Genomic DNA, 17,896 nt, shown 5'->3' on the forward strand with positions numbered 1-17,896 from the left:
GTGCTACTCAACATGAGCAATGTTTATATAATCAACCCCTATATTTTCATGGCTGGATTTTCAGTCTGATGCCTAAATTTTATCAAAATATTTGTTTGATTTCACATGCCAATCTTGTATTTAGGTGTCAGCCCAAAATGATTGAACCCTAAATTCTTCTGACAAAAACTATGGGTTAATAATTTCATAATGAATTATGATGTTTGATTCCTAACATATTACTTTGTAGCAATTTGACATAAACACATACTGTAGGTAGCTAAATATGCAAGTTAAAAGGAGATGAGTGACACATGATAGCACTTCAGTCACTATAGAAACCAGTTACTTGAGACGTAGCTTAGTTGGACTGCTGATGCATATGTGACAGAATGTGTCTACCATTCAGTAAATACACACTGGGTCTCATTGGAACATTGCAGAATTAGGCCATGTTAAAACAACATGCATTACAACAAGTTTAGAGTTTATTCCACCTTTTTTGGACATTACCTGTGGGAACAAAGCATGTTTGATATAAGAAGAACTGTTTTAACAAAAGTAATGGGAAGAAGATGGTGATTCGAGGTAGCCTTTGCTTTGGAAGAGAATATTGGAACATCTTAGAATAAGCAGGATGTGTACATGGCTTGCAGTTTCCAGCTTTCATAGTAAAATGTGAACTTTAGATTCATGTGTGCTTTGTTATGTTACATTAGCCCCACAAGTTCTTTACATTTTAAACTGTTATAGGAAAAATATTAATAGATTTCTATGGTCTTTGGATCACATCCAAAATGCTGTCAAACACACAACGGTGAACAAACTGGGAAAAATACTTTTCCCTCTTGTATAGCAATCTTAGGGGCTTCTTGTGACAGTAATAGGTACACAGTTTTTAGATAGAAATCTGATTTTCTCAGTTGATGGTGTCTTAAAGTTTTCTGAAGTCAGTATTACCAGTCCCCAACTGTAAAAAACAACATAATCCAGGCCCCAAAATAATGAGATTTTAATGTTTGTTTGTTTGTTTGTTTGTTTGCTTTCTGTTTTTTAAGCCTTGAGGCTTCCCATTCTCAAGCTTTTATCCACAACCAGGAGAGTTAGAAACTTAATTTTTAGTGGAATCCGAGGTTCTCACATAACCAATTAACTGGAGGAGCTGGATATTAAGGAAAGCATTAAATATAGTGAGAAATGGCAACACTCTAACCTGTCGCTGAGTAGATATTATCTGTTCAGCAACAGTTCCTCTATTCTTTTTCTTGGTATCTACCTCTCTCCTACTATTGTTCTTCTGGTTTTTGCTCCCCTTTTCCATTTGCTCTCCCTTCATCTTTTCCATTTACGTCACCTTCTCCATTTATTTTTTTTTCACCTCTGTCCCTCAGATGTTATTTATGAGCAAAATGATAAACGTGCCATAGTGTTAGTGTTTAATCTGGAAGACTGGGATATTTTTCTTCCCAGTTGAAATAAATGAAATGAGTATAATAATACAAATGTACTAACTAAAAAAATATTCTTGGAATTATGTTGTAATTTGCTCTTAGGCAAAAACTAAGTGTAAAAGAGAAAGGGAGATCTGTCTGCCCCAACGCTTGTGGTTAACAGTTATTTTAATTGACATTAGAGCTGCTAGCATCCACATAAACCTGATGTTTTGAGCCATCTGCCTACTGAACGGGTCCTGGAAGCTGGGAAGAAGTCTATGCCCCATGTATAGTATTGATAACTTGAAACAGGTGGATATACAGTTGGAATGGCACTGGAAATGCTGTGGCCCTTACGTATTTCCATTTTCTGTGAAAACTTTTACATTAAATACTTTAAGGAGATAGGTTTCAGAGTAGCAGCCGTGTTAGTCTGTATTCGCAGAAAGAAAAGGAGTACTTATGGCACCTTAGAGACTAACAAATTTATTTGAGCAAAAGCTTTCGTGAGCTACAGCTCACTACATTCCACTGAATGCATCCAGTGAAGTGAGCTGTAGCTCACGAAAGCTTATGCTCAAATAAATTTGTTAGTCTCTAAGGTGCCACAAGTACTCCTTTTCTTTTTAAGGAGATAGTCTTTTACAAATAAGATATTTGTGGGGAGGGGTGTTATATATTTTAAAGATTTAAGAAAAACAAAAATCTTGTTTCACTTAAGCCTTCAATTGTTACCAGTCAGCCTAGTAGAAAATAAGCAAAGCTGTGTACTCAGTGATCTTTCCTGTTTTTCAGCTTCTTATTTTTCCCCCTGACAAAGGCATCAAATGGGTCAAAATTGCAAATGACATATATACGTTTGTGGCTCTAATGCCAGTGTTCAAAAGAAAAGGCTTGTTTAACAGATTCAACAGTGGTATTTCTTCATTCAGCTAAGTGGTTTTTCTCTGAGATTTGCACCTGATTTTGGCCATTCCTTAAAAGGTGCTCACATTGAACTGCAAATCCTAATAAATGCGAACAGATTGTTAGCCTCTTTTCATTGTGTTGCATCTCGCAGTAATTGCCTTGCAATTAATAGCTTTAAATTCCAAAAGAGGGCTCGGCATCTTATATTATTCTGGCCTTATCTAGCTTTGTCATCTTTAGGTTTTAGTCACCATTGTAACTAGTCAAAGTCCACACTGCACTGCTGTAAATCACCCTGAGTTGACACACATGTCCTGTTTTTTTATTGGTGCAGTTACACCAATGCAGCTACATTGGTGGCTAAAACCCTAATATAGAGAAGTCCTTACAGCCCACTAAAGTGGTATCCAAGGCAGCAGTCTAAGTATAGTTTTAGGCACAACCAACCTTTCTAATAAGTACTTGGTGTTAAATCAAAGATTTACGTTTTATTTTAAAAGTAACCTGTTTTGCTTCATGTCTTGCGTTTATGGGATTTGATCTGACATTTTTCAGGAAACGTCATTGATCTTGTTTTTCTTTTCTTTTTTCTAACTAAATTAATAATGTAGCTTGAGAGAAAACCCCACTGTTTTGTGTGTAATAGTTTAAAATAACATTTGAGCTAAATGGTCCACATCATGCAAATAAAAATATATCTATTCTGACTCAAGTGTGTGTTTTTAAAAATTTGTTAAAATTAATTATTCATTCAACTTTTCTTTACAATATTCTTTAGACACGCTTTTTTTTTTTTTTTTAAGGTTTGCTTGTGACATTGTAACAACTATGGAGAGCCAGTATCTCTCATTGTTTTCCCAAATAACATGCAAGGTCGCGAATGGACATGACCATAACATTTGAATGGGACTGGTTCAGTTATCTGGTGGTGGTGGTGTTTTATTATTGAAGTGCCAAAGTGGTGCTTGGTGTTAGTGATCTGCACTGTCGTGTGGGAGTCCAGTGTCAGATGCATAGTTCCAATTTCCAGCTCCCTAGGTTGGCAGGAGTTCTGTGGGGCTAGCACAGACAGCCCTTAGAAGGACGGAGTGTTTTACTTCATTGAACAGCAATCCCTGCAACTGAAATAAGAAATGATACTGATGAACTATAAAGGATGCTGAGATTATAACTGTCCACAAAGATGGAAAGTGTGGTGAGAAGGAAAGCCATCCTTAGGACTTCAGTGAGAATATAGAACCTTCCTAACTCCTTACATGTACACACTTCCCTTCCAGGAAAATAAAATAAAACTTAGTTCTGTGAAACTACCAGCATTACAGAAGAGGGAAAACAGTAGTCTGATTCATACTTTAAAGCAAGCAGATGAATCTTCACATTTGCATTACAAATCAAAATGTTCTCTTCTGAAATTTTTGTTGATGTAAAATATAAATACAAGACGACTGATTTGTAAGGGCAAAGTGCTTAATATTGCCAACAAACTGGCATGATGCAGTTGTAGCAATACACTAAAATCCTTTTTTATAGGGGTTCAGAAGTATTTATTTAAGTTAGAAAAATGTTCACTTTTTATTGTGTGTCAACTTGTTAGTGAATTGTATAAAAAAAATTGTGTTAGAGCTTCATTATTTGGACATCTGCATGTCTAAATGCTTCTTTGCAAAATATTCTTTCAGATTAGCTTTGATTTCATTTTTTGTTCTCTGGAAATGTCAGACTAAGCTGCCAAGTTAAAAAATCTTTTTTTCAACTGTTTTCTGCCAATAATGCATAGTGTCTTGTGACAGACAGATGTTTGGGAATTTCAGAAATCTTGTTGAAAAACCTATTAATTTGATTGATATAGGAAAAAACTGGAGGCTAAACCTATTAAAGTTCCCATTTTGAGTTGTCATCAGTTGTAGAATCTAAGCAGATTTAAGAAAAAAGAGAACTGTTCCTGCAATCCTGTTTTTATTATAAAATGTAATTCCTGATGAACTAATGTTTGGTTAATTGATTGTGTCTTGAAGCATTATAACATACTTTTTAAGGTTCTATTTTGTATGCTCTTGGATATTCTTGAGAAAGCATTTTAAGTGAGGGAATGTACATCAAATAAATATATTAGACTCTTATTTCAATTTTCAGATAGAAAATATATAAAGCACATAAAAATCAAAACAGGACAAACATCTGTAATGCATTTGGTAACCACAATGCTGAATACACTTCTTGAGTTTATTAACTCAGTAAGGAGTAAGTTGTTATGGTAATTTCTGCAGAGAATTTAGTGTGTTCTGTATTAATAACAAACAATAGATTTGTTCATTCTGCATGGGTGGGCTATATTTAAAGAATAATTAAAGTACAGTTTTGCAGAGAATTAAGGAGTAATTTTATATGTTTTTGCTGTTTGTAAATTAAACATTAATGGTGATTTATTAAAGGCAATAGTTAGGCTAATTACCAAATCCTCTTACTCAAGAGAGTTTGCTTGTGTGAGGACTGTATTATTGAGCCCATGGTTGTTCTAAATCTGTGCACAGTCATTAAATCTTGGAGGGCAGGGGAGGTCCCAATCCTGCAATTGAAACAACATCAGTGGACCCCTTATATCTGTTCAGAGCTCCATTTAAGGCAGTGAAGCTCTGCATGGGTGAAGGGGTTTGCCCAGTTGCAGAATTGGGGTTTTCATTATCAACAGGTTTAAAGTGTCCTTTAAAATGTTGACATATTTAGATACTATGGTGCAAGGTTTTAGGGGAGTCCAACTTTAACTATGTAGGCGGACCCATCAGTTGACATGTTCAGTATTCTCTGCTTCTGAGAAATATTTATTCTAGCATATGGAGTATGCAAGTTACTGACTATATTTTGTCATTTCTTCTTTGAGGATCCACCTACTTCAGTTTCACTTGGACTACGAATGGAGGAGATGATTTTCAATTTGGCAGACACACACCTGTTCTTTAATGATTTAGAAGTAAGTACTGACGGTTTATTTACACTGAGCAGTTATTTAACATTTGTTTCATATTGCATGATAGCAAATAGCTCGAAAGTCTGGTTTGGTATAACAACTTTCAAATGCAAATGCTAGAGTACATATATTTTTAAAATCTCCAACAGTTTTTGTTAACCCCGAAATACAATGCTTTTATTTAATGTAAACACCAGTTTTGAGCCATCAGAGGTGCAATTTTAGATTATTCAACTATTGTATATATGATCATGATAGACCAGCTTTAGAAGTGGATACACCAAAACCATCTATAAACATTAGAATTCAATAGTCTGTACAGGCCATTAAATATTAAACTTCAGCTTCTATAAACAGTTAATAGCTGGGTGCAGATTTCTCAGTTACATCCCACTGTGAGGAAATATTACCCGAGAACCCAAGGGAAATCATTAATGTTGTATATGCTGTCAATCTCAGAGGCTTATTACAGTGGGTCTTCTGCCTTCCGCAGTGGCAGGTACAATTTGTTACATACTAGGATTTCTTTGTTAGTTATGCCTCTCTTGTGTGGCATGCTGTGAGTACTTGGTGTCAGCATGCAAAGGGCTTTCTCAGCCTCTGTGGGCTATGGATTTGGGATTCTTGTGAGATCATTCTAAAAACCGTCTGGATTGCTGAAAGCAACTGTCACCATGATATGTGGCTGTGTTCATCTTAAAACAGAAAAAGTGATTTCTGTTCATATTTTCATAGCAAGAAAATATGAAAATAGTCAGATTTGTTTCCCATCATCATAAAGACAGCTGTTTATTTAAAATCCCACTGTTAAGCAAGCTTGTGGTTGGACTGCCAATGGGCATTAATCATCAGGTGGTTGTTTTGCTAGATTTTAGGAATGTGTGTTATTCCAGACAGGCAAAAGAATCTTAAAAGATTCAAATGCAACTTCTGCTGATCAAAGTTAATTGGCATCAATTGGCCTTTAAATATTTCCTGATGTTTCCCTTTTCAAAATCAACAAAATACACCTTATTTAGTAGATGAGCTAAAATCATTTGAAAAATGCCAGTGTGTGACAGATCTTAAATGTGGTTTGTACAACATCTGTCCCTTGTTTTGATTTCATTTCATCTGAGAAGAAACTCCTCACAGATGAATTGGCAACTTACAGTATAATAAAATTATTTAAATGTGCTTTATTTTTTCTTCCATTCCTTTGTGAACTATGTATTTTTACACTTAAGTTTTGAATACAAGAAAGCTTGCATTTTAGTGTGTTTTCTTTCGTTAAGGAAGCTGAATATAAAGACATTATTGGTTTTGATACAAAAAATGCCATTTGTGAATGACATGTGTAGAACTGATTTTTCAGACTTTAGAAGACCATAACAAGACAAGCGACTTACTTTCCAAATCTGTTTCTGATCTACAATTACATTTCATTTTATCCAGAGCAGCAAAAGATAGTAGTATCAAATCTTACCAGTGTGCTTAATAAAGTTTGTAGTGTTTTCATTTGCTTTGCACAACCAAATGTGAGTACTGTAGCCATCCCTTGATACTTAAATGTAAGTGCCATTGGCATGAATAGGAGTTAATCACATACATCCTGGGGATAATTGGCATGTTACAGCCTTAACGTTACAAAATAGTGTCTTTTAATCATTCATTAACCCTTGAAGCAGACTGTACTTTTGTAGAAAGAACGGCCCACATTCTCAGCCAAGGCCAAGAACCTCACAGAGCAGCTTGGCCACCTTTACATTCTCCCAATACTGTGCCAATTGTCTGGTGTTCCCAGCATATGCCAGAGCAATCCAAATGCAGAAGGATTCTTAAATATAAACGTACACGGTTCATATTGGGTGGTGTTTAAATACTTAGGGCCAGATTCTACCCTGGGTTCATGGGTGCTCTGAGAAGAAGGAAACAAGGTGTTGGCAGCCCCTCCTTGCCCGCCATTGGCAGCATTGCAGCTTTTAAATCAGGGGCTGTCCATTAGTCAGTTGGCACAGTGCTTAGCACACTGGGCTCCAGGCTCTCCATTCCAGAAAGCATTGGCTGTGAAGGCTGGAGGAGGAAATTTCTACTGCACCTACTAGTGCTCCACAGTCCTGGTAAAGCGTGGTGTGACTCTGTCTTCCAGCATATTGTGCACACTGAAGCATATATGCTCATCAGGGATGTAGATTATTAGTATGTGTTACCTCTGCTGGAATAGGGTGAGGGTTATAGTAGTTTTTTTCAGTTGAGTCGTCGTTTGAGGCGTGAAAACTTAACTGCTGATTACTTGGTTTCACAACATTTAGTTGGTTATTTTAACTCAGGTGTTCTTGGGAGGTAATGTACTCCCAAATGCATACCCATGCATACACATGCCCATAACCTTAACTCCTTTTAACAAAGATTTGATCTGGGGATATCCCAGTTTTTTTAATAGTCATAACATGAGACTGAGGTGAACAGGGTGCCGGGGGAGCCATTTTCCCCTCCCCGGCCTTCTGAGGTCTGCAGGGGCAAAGCCTCACTCTTGTATATCTTCTAAGATCCAAAGGTGTAGAGACCATCTCCTGCAGCCCTCAGAAACTACACAGAAGGGAGGATACCCTCTTGTGGACCATAAGATATGTGCAGAGAAGTGTGGAAGGAGAGGACAAGAGGGTTGTGGGGGACAGCACATCCGGACATTTCCTTCACCCCGTAGATCTACTGATAGACACGTTAGGAGAAAATTCTGTTTAATTACAATACTCCCTAATGATCACTTTAAAAAGAGGCTAGGGTTGAGATTTTCAAAAGCAACTGAGAGATGTAGACAACTTCCATTGGGAAGCCCTGGTTGGCTTTGAATATTTCAACCTAGAATTTTTTTTTTTCAGTGGCAGTGTAAATATCCAGCAGTCATTTCATGGTCTATTTTAAGTTCGTTGGAGCCATTAAGACATCCTGATAATAAAATTTAGTAACTTTCAAATCTACAGTTTATTCAACTAATTCTTGGTTCTGTGCACTAGAGCACAGCTATATGAGCCTAAAAAGCAATTTTAACCTATCTTGTTTTTGTTCATTTTGTTTTGTTACAAGGTGTTTTTAAAAAAATTAACTTTTTGAACTCTGGTGACAGTCTCAGGCTTTAGAATGTGATAACTTATTAATCTTATGTTGTTTAAATCAAACTTGGTAAAAAATAATTCTGCCCTGCCACTGGCCCAATTTATTAGCTTAGAAGCCAATATTGCTGTATTTGTGGCTTTTAGGAGAATCAAAATTGGGTTTATAATGGAAGTGTAGCTGCAACCTTATAGAACTTTTTAATTGTAATAAAAGTAATAGAATGGTGGGTTTCACTTTTTCTTGTTTTTATTAGAGTAATAAAACTAATATAAGATATAATTGTAAATCTTGAAGGATCACTCTCAGATTCTTATATGGTACATTAAATGAGCCTTATAAGTATTTTAATATACTAAAAGAGAGGTGTAAATATTTGCAAATGCATTGTTAAAGTACGTACAGTAGACTTGGCAGATGTATTGGTTGAAATAATTTTTTAAATTAGATTATGAAACCATAATATATACATAGATCAAACAGAAGTAGAAACTAAGGACCATATGTTCAACACATAGTCTTCTAAGGGGACATCTACACAGCAAAAAATCCCCTATGGCAGCGAGTCTCAGAGCCCAGGTCAACTGACTTGGGTTTACACTGTGGGACTAAAAATAGACATGTAGACATTAGTGCTGGGCTCATGTAGGTGTTTGGGCTTGGGCTGGAGCCTAGGCTCTGAGACCTTTCTCCCTTGCTGGGTCTCAGACCCCTGTCTCTAGCCTGAGCACAAATGTCTGCATGGCTATTTTTAGCCCCATAGAGCAAGCCCTAGGAACAAGTCAGTTGATCCGGGCTCTGAGACCGGTTTTGTTGTGTTTTGTTTTTGTTTTTTGCTCTGTAGATATACCCTGAATCTATGTTTAGGCACCTAAATAAGTGGCCTCATTTTGAAGAGTGAGCATCAATCAGTGAGAGTTAGTGCCCAAGTGCCCAGGCTTAGAAGACATCATTATGTAACGGGGGAACTATAAGTATTGGCATAATGTTCTCAAGAGAACCACAATTATCTCACCAGACAAGAATGATGTAGTAATGCCTGAATTCATGCTCCAATTAGCAATATGTTGTGGTATGGGACATAAAGTATTATGTTTTAATCCCTTCTTTTACACGTTTTTAGCATTTTAGAGACTATGCTACAAGCATTTTTAAGGAAGTTAGCCACTTGATGACTAGATTAAAATGTGATATCCACCCATCACAACTTCTAACATTTGTCCTGCTGACTCCCTTTAAAAATCAGTTCTTTTATTTCTTTGGTAAATTACATGACCTTTATAATTAGGTACATTGTAGAAAGAACTATTGGTTACTTCTATTTTTGATACTTAAAATAGTGATTAAGACTAAGGTTTGCAAGGTATTAAACAAGATTTCATTGGTCCTAGTATCTTAAAAAGTATAGATATAACTTCATCTCTGAAGCTGTAGGTGTTACTTTATATATTAGTTGACCAAGATCATAAATCTTTTTTTAGAAACCTTAGCTTTATGAAATCTTTCCGGATAATTTTTATGAAAGAGATACTTTTCTCTTTAGTTTAACAGAAAATGAAAATTTTCTTAGAAGAAATAAAGAGCCAATAAACTAATTATTCAATTCAGTTCATTGGGGTTATGTTTGTCTGAGCTTTTTGTTTTCTGTTTGTTTTGGTTCTGGCTTTTTCTTTTGTTTCGTCCCTTTTTATTATTAAATTATTAATTTAATTTTGACACATCAGAGAATGATATACACGAAGATACAGTAATGACTGGCAATTGGTTTTCTTCCACTAGTGAAAGACACATAATCTGTACTCAGAGATGCATAATTCGTTTCTTGCTTCTCTGTTTGTGAATCTGAGGAATGTCCTGTATATTATTTTACAAAACTGTCTCCATGTGCAGTCTGATTAAATGTCTATGGAAGTCATTTATTATAAATGTAATATGGAATGAATTTTTCAGCTACTTTAGGGAAAGTATTTCGTCTCTGACAGAGAGAAGAAGGAATATTATCAGTCATGACTGTAAAGCAATAGTGCAAGCCCTCCAAAAAAGAAAGGGGGGAGAGAAATTAGTTTGATGTTATGTCTTAACTATACCACTGCTGATCTTAAGCTATTTTTTTATATTGGTGGTTTGCACAAGTAAAGGGGTGGGGGAAATGAATCAGAGATTACGTTCATGTTATAGGCAATATTTTGGTGTCAGAATAAGGATTTACATTAATATCTCCTCAGACTCTAATTCAGTGACCATCTATCTTGTTTTTAATGTGTTTTGCTTAATGTTTGTGGCATAATCCTACCTGTATGTAGCAACCAGCTAACATAATCAATTTTAACTGCATAGTTACAATATAAACTTTATATTGCTTTGAAATGATTGACCTTTGAACCACTATATTAGCATATTCTTCCTCATCAAGCCCACTTAGTTATTGCCTACATAAGGGCTGCAGATAATTTGCATAATGTGAAGATTTCCAGCACACCCCATAAGGCAGTTCATCCCATGGAAAGTAGGGGTGAGATTTTCAAAGGTGCTCAGGATTGATTTAATTCTGCTCCATTTGCAGGTAATGGGAGTTTTACCATTGACTTCAGTGGGACAGAGGTAGACCAATGTTGATTGCTTTTGGAAATTCCGCCCTATCAGTATTAGTTTACAGTATGCCACTGAGTTCCAAGTGGACAGTCAAGATGCCAGATTGGACGCTGGGTCGTGGAGTCTCCACATTCCCCATGTTAAAACAGAGGACAGATCAGAGCCACATTGTAAAATACTTATGGGCTGCATTTGGCCCCACTTTACTCCTCCCCTCCGCAGTCTATAATTCTGTAAACCTTTCTAATATACCTAATAATTTGTATTTGTTTACTTGGTGGATTTTACTCAGATGTAGCAACTTGGATTAACTGATTTGCAATGATAAGGTGCTCTTTATTCTTTATAAAATCTTAAGTATGCTTCACTGACTAAACAGTGTGTTGTTTTCCAATAGTTATTCCACAAGCCTGAGAAAAGGCATTTAATATCAAGAATTCGTTATTACTGTAACATTGTTTTCCCAGCATGCTTTGAGCCCTCAGTCTAGTTGAAACTGATTCTAGTTATTCTGTAATTAATACAGTCAGAAGGCCTGACTGCTGCAAAAAAACAAACAAAAAACACCACAACAAAGACCATTACAACAGAAAGTGATGAAAGATTTCCCTTTTTTTCATTGCCACTGCTACCATGTGATAGGTAGAAAAGACAAAATACTTTTTTCTGGAAAAGGTTAAAAGTTGCAATTTCATTAAAATACAATTTATAGAGTGAAATCCTGGCCCATTTGACATCAGTATGAATTTTGCCATTGACTTCAATGGAGTGAGGGTCTCGCTCATGAGAAATAAAAACATTTCCTGGTAACTGAATGAAAGTTCTCTACAATCACAATTTTAGCAGCATTTTCAGTTCTTATAAATTTATCTAGACGTTGTGAATTTGAACAGGTTTTCCCTCACAAAATTACCAGTATTTTGTGCCTCTGGCTGGGCAGTGACAACACACTTTCTTCTTTGAGTATGTGTCAGTGTGGATACCACTGTAGAAGCTCATGTGCATCATGCACACAAGATCAGAGCCTTGTGAGTAATAGTGTCTAGCAGGGACCACACCTGCACCCTGAGTCTTCTCATGCTCCTGTATGAAGGCATAAAGTGCGGGGCGGCTGCAACTCTGCTTCAGTTCCCTCTTACCATTTGTGGCAGCAAGATGGAACTGAGCGAGTGTCCAACCTGCTAGGCTTTAGCTCTGGCAAAATCTTCAAAGCTTCTTCAGAACTCATCTGTTTCATCTCTAAAGAACTGCCATGAATGATGTTAACCTGTTTGGACTGAATTTGGATTGTCAGACACTCCCAACCCCATGTACAGCCCTCCCCTTTATCGGACACCTCAGCATGGCAGATTCATGCCCTGCCCTTCCTATGACACACTAATCCCATTAAAAGTCCAAGAAAGTTCCATTTACCAAGTAGATGCTTAGTATGCCTTTCGTTCTCTGGTACCAGACAAACCAGCTTCTTACAGCCCCAGTGCCAGATACTTTAAGTCATTTCAGGTCTTCTGAGGATTGTAGAGAAAGGCATCCATCATACAAGAAAGATCCCATAAGTCACTGAACATTTTGGCCAGGGCTGATTGACCCTGCTAAGGCTCTATGGCAAATGTCCGCCATAATACCACCCGTGATGGGTTGCCCCACTTAGAATGCCACCTGATGTGCTGAGATACCACTGAGCCCACCAGTTATGCCAGCCTGTACACCCTTTTTACCTGTCTTGCTGAGCCAGGCCATTAAGCCTCCTCCAGCACACACACACAGGCAGGGCCACACCCAACTGCAGAATGACACAGACACTGAGATGAGTTCTGTGAAGACTCAGTTTAAGGGACTTGCCCCAGCACTCAGGTGTCCACCTTCCTTGGAGTGCAGACCCAAAGGTATATTATGAAACCTGCCTCCAGCCTCAATGTGGAGGAAGGTATGCACAGCCTCTTACCCCTCCCCGCCCCCCAAATTATGAATTGTACAAACGGCGTTATATTATAAACAAGAAATAAGTTTATTAACTACCAAAGGTGAATTTTAAGTGAATATAAGAGATAACAGACAGAACAAAGCAAATTACTGATCAAATAAAGCAAAATACGCAAGCTAGGCTCAATATACTTAAGAAACAGGTTACAAAATGCAATTTCTTACCCTAAATGTTATTTTAAGCAGGTTGCAAAATTTCTGTAGCTTACAGTTCCAGTTATATTCCTTTTCAGACTGGACCCCTGTCTCAGTCTGGACTCCCCCTTGCCTTCCCTTCAGGTGTCTTTAGCAGTCTTTCTTCTTGTGAATACTGTAAAGAAATGAAGGGAATGAAGGGACTTAGAGAGTATTTATTCATTAATTAATTAAGTAAAATGACATGAAGATGCCCTCATGCAAGCTCTCTGCCCTTCAGATTCAGAAAGGCCTTGGAAAGGAGTCCTGTTTGCCTCCCTCCCCACCCTTAAATAGGATTTACATAAGGCAGGAATCCTTTGTTTCCCAAACTTGACTCCCCTTCCCTTTTAGGGGAAAGCTACAAGAAATCCAAGATAATGTTTAGTATCAGGTGACAAGACCACCTGGCCTAGTAGTGTCGCAGTTACATCCCAGGACACCTCCCAGGAGGGGAGAGACTAGTATCTTCACAGTCTTGTTGTTCTTTCCTAATGGTTCATCAAATCTGGTGGCCTGTCATCTGGTGGGTGTCTTCCCAATATACACCTAGTTGTAATTGTTATAGTCCATATTCCTAACTTTAGATACAGAAATGATACATGCATACAAATTGGATAATCACATTCAGTAAATCATAACCTTTCCAATGATATCTTCCATGAGCCATCTTCCATAAAGTCAGGTTTCAGAGTAGCAGCCTTGTTAGTCTGTATCCTCAAAAAGAACAGGAGTACTTGTGACACCTTAGAGACTAACGAATTTATTAGAGCATAAGCTTTCATGGGCTACAGCCTACTTCATCAGATGCATAGAATGGAACATATAGTAAGAAGAAATATATATACATACAGATAAGTTGGAAGTTGCCATACAAACTGTGAGAGGCTAATTAGTTAAGATGAGCTATTATCAGCAGGAGAAAAAACTTTTGTAGTGTATCTCAGTTATGTCATATCCCTATCATAAGCATAATTTCATGAAGAATATGGAGTGTAATGTCACACCACCAGTTGCAAAAAGGGTAGAAAAGCCAGGTCCCTCAAAAAGGTTTAGCCTAGATCTACTCCATTCCAAACTGGACGGTTTCGTCATCTCAGAGGTGCAGGAGAAATCCAAATCGAACAGAAGCACTTCAAAGGACGAGGACCCAAAAAATTACAATCTATTTGAGAATAAATCCTACTCCTCCAGCTCCTTTCAACCAGGAGAAATTAGCTCTGACATCTTCACAACTAATAGAGTTTATAGGAGTTTGCAAGAGGCAAACTGCCAGACCCGTTTGTCCAGATATGTCTTTTTGACCTTGAATACAGTGACACCCTTCCTATCAAAGCTCCCAAGTGAGAACAAGAAAGAGCTCAAACATATGAATAACAAAAGCCAATTAGTGTCCAAGTTGGCTTTATAGACCATAATGAATGTTTCTGAGACCACAGCCAGATCTATGGTCATTAAAGAGACTATGCACAGAACAACATGGCTTCAAGCATTGGGGATTCCCAGGGAAGTACAAACCACAACTGAAGACGTGGAATTATTCGTTGAGCCAGTGGTGCTTTTTATTCCTTAAAGATTCCTTATCAGTGTGCATTTCCTGGGAATCAACCGTCCTGCCCCATTCTGCAATCCACACTGTCCTTAGCCCTAGACATCTTATCACACCAGGCAGCCTGATTTATCATGCCAAGAAAATAACTAGGTATAACTGGAGTTGCTAGTCTTCTTCCTCTTCAGCAATGTACCTTTCCTTCACAGCACCCCAGGAAATTGACAGAACTATCAGGATCCACTCAATGTGCAGTGGCAGTCAAAAAAGTGAACAGAATGCTGGGAATAATTAAGAAAGGGATAGATAACAGGACAGAAAATATCATGCTTGCCTCTATATAAATCCATGGTACGCCCACGTCTTGAATACTCTGTACAGATGTGGTTGTCCCATCTCAAAAAAGATATATTGGAATTGGAAAAGGTTCAGAAAAGGGCAACAAAACTTGTTAAGGGCATGGAACTGCTTCCATATGATGAGAGATTAATAGGACTGGGACTTTTCAGCTTGGAAAAGAGACGGCTAAGCGGAGATATGATTGAAGTCTATAAAATCATGACTGGTGTGGAGAAAGTGAATAAGGAAGTGTTGTTTACTACTTCTCATAACACAAGAACTAGGGGGCACAAAATGAAATTAATAGCAGGTTTAAAACAAATAAAAGAAAGTATTTCTTCACACAACACACAGTCAACCTGTGGAACTCCTTGCCAGAGGATATTGTGAAGGCCAAGACCATAACAGGGTTCAAAAAAGAACTAGATAAATTCATGGAGGATATGTGCATCCATGGCTATTAGCCAGGATGGGCAGGTATGGTGTCCCTAGCTGTTGTTTGCCAGAAGCTGGGAATGAATGACGGGGGATGGATCACTTGATGATTACCTGTTCTGTTCATTCCCTCTGGGGCATCTGGCTCTGGCCACTGTCAGAAGACAGGATACTGGACTAGATGGACCTTTGGTCTGACCCAGTAGGGCCTTTCTTATGATCCACAACAAAGCCAGTCCAAAGAGCAAGATCTTTGAAAGCTGCCTTATACCATTCCATCAGACATGGTCTGTCATAATATCAGACAGATGGGTGCTAGAGGTTATCGCCCACGACTGCCCCATCCAATTCCATGTTTTTCCTTCCACCTACCCCATTTCACATCAGTCTTCTCATGAGAGCTGCTTCTAAGCAGAAGTGGCCACCTTGCTTAGGAATCGTAATGGACGTGCCATCAGAATTCAGGGGACGTGGCTTTTATTCCTAGTATTCCTCATTCACAAGAAGAAAGGGGGTCTTCATCCTATCCTAGGCCTGAAGACACTGAACAAACACATACCCCACCTCAGGTTCAGGATGGTATTGCTTGCCTCCATCATTTCATCTCTCCAAGCTGAAGACTGGTTTGTGACTTTCATCTTGCAGGATGCATACTTCTATATAGGTATCCACCCTTCCCACAGGAAGTACCTGCTTCACAGTAGAGTCCAACTTTACCGGGACAAGGGACTGCCATTTGAACTCTCCGTGTTAGTAAGAGTATTCACAAAATGCACATTTGAGGAAATAAAGAATTCATAACTACCTGTACCCGGATGACCGGCTGATCAGGGGCAGGTCCCAGCAAGAGACCACAATAGCCATAGATTATGTATTCCCTCTTCACCCAACTTGGACTTCTTTTGGACTAAAAAAAAATCATCTCTCACCATCACAGACAACAGAGTTCATAGGAACCCTGACTGATTCTTGATTGGCAAGAGCCTACCTCCTGGAAGGCAGATTTTTATCTCTCCAGTCAGTGTCAAATAACCTGCAATTGAATTCAATGATGCATACATGTCTGGGAATAGTGAGCAAGGGCAGTGTGTACGCACGTGATTCCTTTGCCAGACTTCATCTGCAACCCTTACATCTATGGTGTAGGTTGGTGCATTTCCTGTCCAAACACTGTAAGAGTCACTGTCCCAACCCATGTCCTATGAGAACTTACTTGGTGGTTGTACCCAAGCAATCAAGGGTTCCTTTCTCTGCCCCCCCTTCCTGACAACACTTGTCATGGACGCCTCAGTGCCAGTTTAGGGTGCCCACCTAAGCCATCTGCAGATAAAAGGGACCTTGTTCCAGGACAATTTGAAATTATATATGAACATCCTAGAGCTCAGGGCCATCTGGCTGGCTTCTATAGCGTTCCCTCCCTGTTCCGCAGAACTTTGTGGAAGATCAAGTGCAGATCTTGAAGGACAATACATCCACGATGCTCTATGTGAACAAACAAGGAGGCGTTCAGTAATTCCCTCTCTGACAGGAAGTCATGAGGTTGTAGATTTGGTGTCATCAGTGTGGAGTAACCCTATTGACGCTTCACTTTCCAGGAGCCAGCAATTGATCTGATTACCACAGAGAACAGTGCCAATTGTCTGGACTTCTCCCTCACGGGGCATGAGAAAAGCCACAAGAATGATTAAAGGATTAGAAAACTTGCCTTAGTGATAGACTCAAATGGTACAATCTACACAGGGATTAAATAAACCTCTGGCTGACCCAGCTCAGCTGTTTTGGGCTCATGGGGACTTGGGGTCCAGGTGGAAAAATTGCTGTGCAAGGGTGGAAGGTCTCAGAGCTCAGGCTCCAGATCGTGCCCAACTGTCTACACAGTAATTTTCAGCCCCATGAGTGTGAGCCCGAGTCAGATGACCCAGGTCAGCCCTGGCTGTGCTGCAGGTCTTTTATCTCTGTGTAAACATACCCAAAGAGCTCAATCTGTGTAGCTTAACAAAGAGAAGGTTAAGGGGTGAATTGATTACAGTTTATAAGTATCTATGTGGGCAACAGAGAAAGGCTAACAATCCAATGGCTGGAAGCTGAAGCTCGACAAACTGAGATGAAATAAGGCATAAATTGTTAAGTGACAGTAATTCACCATTGGAACTATTTATCGGGTCTGTGGTGAATTCTCCATCACTGACCGTGTTTAAATCAAGATTGGATGTTTTTCTTAAAGATCTGGTCTAGGAATTATTTTGGGGAAGTTATGTGGCCTGTGTTATACAGAAAGTCAGACTAGATGATCATAATGGTCCCTTCTGGCCTTGGAATCTATGAATGAATCTATGAATGGGTTGCTGTCACCCTTTTAACATATTTTTTGTTTGGTTTTTAAAGCCAAATTTCAAACATTCCCAATGCACGTCTGGCATCCTGAGGGCCACATTGTAGTTTGGA

At 38.5% G+C, this 17,896-nt stretch overlaps 1 protein-coding gene across 10 annotated transcripts in view; it reads left to right on the top strand.

Annotated features, from left to right (window-relative positions):
* Positions 1-17,896, top strand: part of EYA1 (EYA transcriptional coactivator and phosphatase 1) — a 231,452-nt gene that overhangs the window by 171,931 nt on the left and 41,625 nt on the right. For all 10 annotated transcript variants that reach the window (XM_073330852.2, XM_073330862.2, XM_073330863.2 and 7 more), the window contains one exon: positions 5,200-5,289. In XM_073330852.2, the coding sequence (XP_073186953.1) occupies positions 5,200-5,289 (90 nt within the window). The remainder of the gene's footprint in view (positions 1-5,199; positions 5,290-17,896) is intronic.

This window comes from Lepidochelys kempii, chromosome 2 (assembly GCF_965140285.1).
Source record: "Lepidochelys kempii isolate rLepKem1 chromosome 2, rLepKem1.hap1, whole genome shotgun sequence".
NCBI classification, from domain to species: Eukaryota; Metazoa; Chordata; order Testudines; family Cheloniidae; genus Lepidochelys; species Lepidochelys kempii.